The 6,000-nt window shown below is 54.9% G+C and overlaps 1 protein-coding gene across 11 annotated transcripts in view; it reads right to left on the minus strand.

Moving 5' to 3' along the window:
* Window positions 1-3,713, minus strand: part of FHOD3 (formin homology 2 domain containing 3) — a 491,067-nt gene extending 487,354 nt beyond the window's left edge. For 8 of the 11 annotated variants that reach the window (XM_082354165.1, XM_082354171.1, XM_082354169.1 and 5 more), the window contains exon 1: window positions 3,417-3,713. In XM_082354165.1, the coding sequence (XP_082210291.1) occupies window positions 3,417-3,581 (165 nt within the window). In that variant the 5' untranslated portion in view covers window positions 3,582-3,713. The remainder of the gene's footprint in view (window positions 1-3,416) is intronic. The other 3 variants (XM_082354164.1, XM_082354163.1, XM_082354172.1) reach the window with 2 other exon arrangements.
* Window positions 3,714-6,000: the final 2,287 nt, after the last annotated feature.

Below are 6,000 nucleotides of genomic sequence, written 5' to 3' on the forward strand. Positions count from 1 at the left end.
ACATTCTACAATTCCAGTTTTGCCTATCAAAAAGAAACAAGAATCCTTGGAGCCTTCACTTTTAGTGTCAAACAATCCAAAGACATCTAAGCTTTGAAAGGTCTAGGATTCTACTAATTCTACTGCACAGTTTTTTCTAAATTATAAGTCCTGTAATTACAATTATTTTTCTTCTTAAGACACTGAACCAGAAATAAACACCTGTTTATGCAGCATTTGAAAACAAAAGGCCTCACATAGTCCAGATAAAACATATAACCAGCAAAATAAACATCTCCCTCAGTGAGAATACGGTACCTGTTCTGACCTTTTTGTTATCAGACTAATCATTTATTTAATTATCCTCTTAAAACTACTATAAAAAGCTGGGGTGGTTTTTTATTTTTCAGTCTAGAAGCTTGGGAAAAAAAAGATAAAGCATTATAAGCACAACATGTTGTTTTCGTCCAAGACAATGGTTTAAATTAACAACTAACTTCAAATGGAGTCAGCAAACATGAGATAAATGTATACATATTTCATTAGGTTAGGAAAAGATGCATAGACTCAAGTTTGGGCTGGAAAGGACCTAAGAGGTTAACCAGTTCAAAGGTTCCCAGCACAGGAGAATCCCTAGGGGAGCTTTACAAATTAAGACCCTCTGCAGGGGCCTTTGAGGGGGCTTATTACACAGGTGTGTTCACTTAGTGAAAATTCATCCAGCTGCTCACTTAGGCCCTGCACGCTTTGCTGGGTGTGCCATCCACTTCAAGCAAAAGTCTACACCCCCAGGCAGGATGGCTGAGGATGCTGAGGGTGTCTGCATGTTTCACAGTCACGCTTCTCCCCTCTCACCACCCAGAACGCCCCCTGCCCCAGGAACTCCTCCTCTTGCCAGGCTGGGCTCCATGGGACGTGGAAACCTTATCCATGGCAGGGGCTTGCCCATTCCCTCACTGTTAGCTAATTCACAGCAGGGTTCGTAACTATTTGTTCCCACCTCTGACTGTGAACTCTACCAGGCTGGAATTCTGTCTCAAGGCTCTTACTCATGCTTGTAACATTCACCTGCTCCAGGCCAAAAAGTACCTGGCCTAGGAAGCTGATTCAGGAAACTCCCCAAGTTAACGGAATGGAAGCCCGAGGAGATGCGGCTTCTGCCCACAGCCAAACAGCTGGTCCAGGGAGCAGAACAGCAGTGGAGTCTCAAGCCGCACAGACAGGGTTTGAATCTCAGCTCCCCACTCCTAACAGAGAAACTAGGTTATTTAATTGCTCTCTGCCTCAGTTTCCTCATCTGTAAAATAGGTATAGTAAAAGTCTGCACTTCACAGACGAGTGTAATATTAAATGAGATCCTGCATTGATATCCCTAATAGAGTACAAACCTACATACCAAGTGCTCAAAACTCATCAGCTCTTTCTATCACAGATGCATCATCCAATCCAGCAGATTCCCTGCTGGAAATTAACTAGCATTTTACAATATAAATGTGCACCTAGGCACATAAATGCCCTGAATTCTGCTTTAAAGAACCCTGGCTAATAGAACCAGCCACTCAGTCGGCTCTAGATGTGAAAAGCAATGCCAAACATCTGACTATACTGCAGGGGTCTGCAGGCAAGACTCAGACTGAGGCTGGCTGGACCCCCCCAGGACAAGGAGTCAGGGGTCTCTGTGGGACGTATTCGGGTTCCATTTATTCTACAAGGGTCATCTCAGAAAGTCCTGTGAGGCAGTGCAACTGCTGTACTGTGGCTTCTAGGGGGTCGGGGGGAGTGGAGGGGGTGCTATAGTGCTGGAGCATCAGGATCTCCTATGAGACCAGGAACACTGGATCAAGGCTAGGGGACTATTCCATGGAAACATAAAAATGTACTTCAGCTTCCAGCTTGAAAGGTCAGCCGGTGTACATAGGGCTTGAAATCCAAGGAAAGCACTTCAAGGTCACAGGGCCACAATTATGAGTCTTCCGTAGTTTCAACAAAAGATCACTGTAATCAGAGACCATAATGAATGAAATAACCATGATGCTGTAGAAGCCCTTCGAAAACTCTTAACTGAATCCACTGGTTGAGAAGAACCAAATAACTGACAAAAGTGATTCTGATAAGCTGAATCCGCAATAAAAACATCATTCTCCAACCTTTCAACATCCAATCCAACCTTTTATGGCCAGAGAGGTTCCCAGGAGCAGTGACTGTATCCATCCTGCACCAGCACAGAGAAAAGGAGATAGAACTGCCCCATTCCTCATTCCTGAAGACAGGTTACTCATTAAGAGGTGGCGTTTGGGGGGGGGGGGGCGGGGAGCAATGATATAACAGACACCACTGCCAATGTTCACCAGTATCCATACCAACCTCCCTCTACTTCCAAGGCAGGTGAACATCATACAGAAGTCTAAAAAAAATTTTTTAAATCGATTTTGTTCTTTTTGGCATCAAGGGTTATCTCTTCCAAATATTTATCAGTGTTGATCCTCAAAGAATAAATCATCTACAAGCTCTGATATGAACCCTAAGCCAAAAAAAAAAATGTACCGGGGAAGTAATTCTTCAAGGTGCAGTCACTAAGTGGGAGGAAGGGCTCTCCTGGGTAACTAAATGCTTGGCTTTCAACGCCCAGCCCTTTGCAGCACACACTTTGCAAGATGCCTGCCCTGAAAAGGGTTAAAAAAAAAAAAAAACTATGGGGTGGACTGAGAAGCCATTCTTCCCAGGGGACACTCATTTGGGGCTCTGTGCGCGCGCCGCCCCTCCGCGCCCCCGCCCCTCCTCCCACAGCCACTGCTCCTCCAAGGTCCCCCAGGCCACCTGCTTCTTCTAAGGAAAAGGGGCTGCTCCGAGCACTATCGTAGCGCTCGGGCGGCGCCCTCCGTGGTGCCCCGCAGGGGAGGAAGGAGAAGTGTCCCCGGGAAGCGTGCTTTGTCGCGAGGGTCGCGCGGCCGCCCGCAGCGGCCCCAGAGGCCTGAGAGGTTTTGTCCCGCACGTCGCTCGGGTCTCCCCTGCGAAGGACCAGAGCCCCCCGGGGCCCGGGTTCTTTCCGCGCGCCGCTCGGCGCCCGCCCGGGTGCGGGGACCGACTGCCGGCTTCCGAGCCCCACCCCGCCCACCCGGCCGAGCGAACGGCGCGGCGCGGGGAACCTTCTCCATCCCGCCTCCGGCCGGCGCCGCACCTGTTCGGCCCCGTCCGCCCCCACCCCCTCCCCCGCTCCGGGCCGGAACGCGGGACTGTCCTCCTCGCTGGCCTAGGAGATCCCGAGCCAGCCGGCGGGCGCCCAGACCCCTCTGCCTAACGGGGAAGGGGGAGGTCTGCCCTTGGGCGCTTGTCTCCCGGCTGCGCCCAGCCCAGCTTGCCCGCGGCGCCCCTACCCCGGCGCGCCCCGGAGCAGGGGCTGCGTCCCGGGGGCCCAGCCCGCCCGCGCCGGGCCGTACCTTGTGTGGCGCCCTCAGCAGCCGGTGGACCCCGGCCAGCTGGGTACCGAGCGCGAGGTCCTCGCGGAACGTGAACAGCGGCGGCCGGCTGGGCTCGGGGAAGTTGGTGCTGTTGAAAGGGTCCGTATCGTCCAAGAACTGCACCCGGCAAGCCAGCGTGGCCATGATGCATCCCTGCCCCGGGGGGGCGCGGGCCCCGGGATCTGCGGGGCCGCGGACCGGGACGCCGGGGTCACCGCGAGCAGTGGAGGCCGCGGCCGCAGCTCGCTGGCTCGCGGGCTCACAGGCTCCGGCCGCGGGGGGCGGGGCGGGGGCGGGGCCGGCGGGCCCCCTCCTTCCTCTAGCTCTCCGGCTCCTCCCCTCCGGCGTCCCCCTTGTGCCCGCCCGGCTGCCGCCGCTACCCACGCGACCCGCCGCGTGGAACAGGAAAGGGAGAACGGCTCGTGCAGTATCCGCTGCCCTGCGCCAAGTCCGCTGGCGGCGGCGGCGGGGCGGAGAACCCCCCGACCCCCGGCGGGCAGACCCCAGCAGCGCGGACACCGCCTGGGCCGCCGGCTGCACGTGCGCCCCGAGACCGAGGGAGCCCCGGCCGAGCTGCACCGCTCGGGGCTCGGGGAACCGGGGTATGGGGGCGGGGCGGGGGCATAGCCGTCCCCTGGCTTCTTATCCATCTGGGAGAGGGCTTAACTCTTTCCAGATGAAGGCGGCGGCGGCCGGGCTCCCGCTGCCTGGACTCGGAAAACCGCAGCTGGGCACCAGGAGGCGAGGAAGCCGGCCCCCGGCAAGCAAGCGGGGTGGTGGCAGGCACCTGGAGCCCTGGCGAGGTTCCGGGGGAGGTTTCCCTTGGGGAGAAGGAAGCTACAAAGGAGGGTGAACCGGCGAACCCTGGTAGCTGTTCTTAAGAGACAAGCCCGGGGGCGCCAGGCGGGAGGCCTGGAGAACTGCGAGGCTCCGCTCCGACACCCCAGCGCCAGGCCTGACGCCCTGGTTGACCCTCTTTATGACCGCGGCCTCTTAGCCAGTTAGGTCTCCGAAAGCCCTAAACGGAGCTAGTGGGGCCGCGGGGGGCGCTTCCGGCGAGGTCACCGAATTGCACGGAGCCGGCAGAGAGCTAGGGACCCGCTGGCAACCGAGGGACTTGCAGGGAAGGTTTGCAGCCTGCCCGCCTTGGCCTGCCTGAGCCTCGAGACTCCTCGCTGCTCGAGGGTGACCCCCTTCGTTTCCAATAAGAACTCCCGGTTTTCTCCGTTACCAGGCTGTGGCCAAGGTCGCGGTTCTCCCTGTATCTTAAGTAGGCCTTATGGAATATACCCAACCGCTCTCACATCCGCGTCTTCACACAAGGCGGCTCTAAAACATGTATCTCTCCTTTTCTTCTGGCTTCAAGGCAAGAAACACTCGTCCCATACTTAGCCTCTTCACCCGCACCTTTAACCTTCTCTCTCTATGGAACCTCCCCTTCACTTGTCACTCGTGAGGCTTAGGCCTGTTCTTAAAATAACAATGATCCATGACACCTGCTCATTCCAGCAGACCTTCTAGTTCTCCTTGCATTTGCTAATCAACTCTCTGCATGAGTCCTTTAGGCGGGCCAGTACACCAACTTCACCATCGGCTCTTGGCCGGAACACTAAACCTGAAAATCCCATTCCTTTGACCCCCACTTCCTACCCTCCCATTTTCATCACCACGTTCACCCCTCCTCAGTGAGGGAGCCCTCCAATCTTTCTGGCCGCCCCATTTCTCATCTCTGTCCCAACATGAATGCCACCCCATCAGCTCAGAGGCCTCCTTACTGTACCACTTTCCTGGCCTCACCTATCAGTCCCTAGGTTGCTCCCTCCCCATCCGCCAAGTGCCTGCTGGCAGCGGCCACTCTCAATGACCTATACACCCCAGGTTCCTCAGCACTGCTCAGTGTGGCCTCCCACTCCTCTCAGGCTGCCACAAACTTCTGCCACTTTCCTCTACCTACAGATTATTCAGTAAAGAAAATCATGTCTCCAGTGTGAAGTCCTGCCCTTCCAGCACTCCCTCCTCTCCATCTTCCATCTCCAGCCTACACCTCCTCCATCTCAGAAGATGACCAAAGCCCTGATTTTCCTCTTGCTCAAGGCTCTACCTCCATCTGGACACTGAGTCCCTCTCTTCCCAGTTGCTCTGTCATTGATCTAGCCTCCTTCTTCCTTCCTTCCTGGGCTCCTTCCCCTGAGAATCAGGACTGGCTTCCTGGCATGAAAGCTGGGCAGTCACATAGATCCCCACACTTAGAAGAACCCCACACTGGTTTCACACTCTGCTGTTGCTGTCTTAAAATTCTTAATGATTTAACAAGAGGACCCGAATTTTCATTGTGCACTGGGATCCACAAGTCATGTAACTGGTCCTGATGAGAATAAAGACTCAAGTGTTTTCCATCTTAAAAGCTACATCTTTATGAAGCTTGCCTCTCAGTAGCTTATCTCTTCTTCACTTCCTGACCAGCTTCTGAAAGAAAGAGCTATATTCATTTCTCAGCATCCTCACCACCTCTTTGCTGGTGAGGATCACCATCTCACCATCTGGAGGGCAACCCTCCCTGCTG

The sequence above is a fragment of the Balaenoptera borealis genome (assembly GCF_965194805.1).
Source record: "Balaenoptera borealis genome assembly, chromosome: 14".
Lineage (NCBI taxonomy): Eukaryota > Metazoa > Chordata > Mammalia > Artiodactyla > Balaenopteridae > Balaenoptera > Balaenoptera borealis.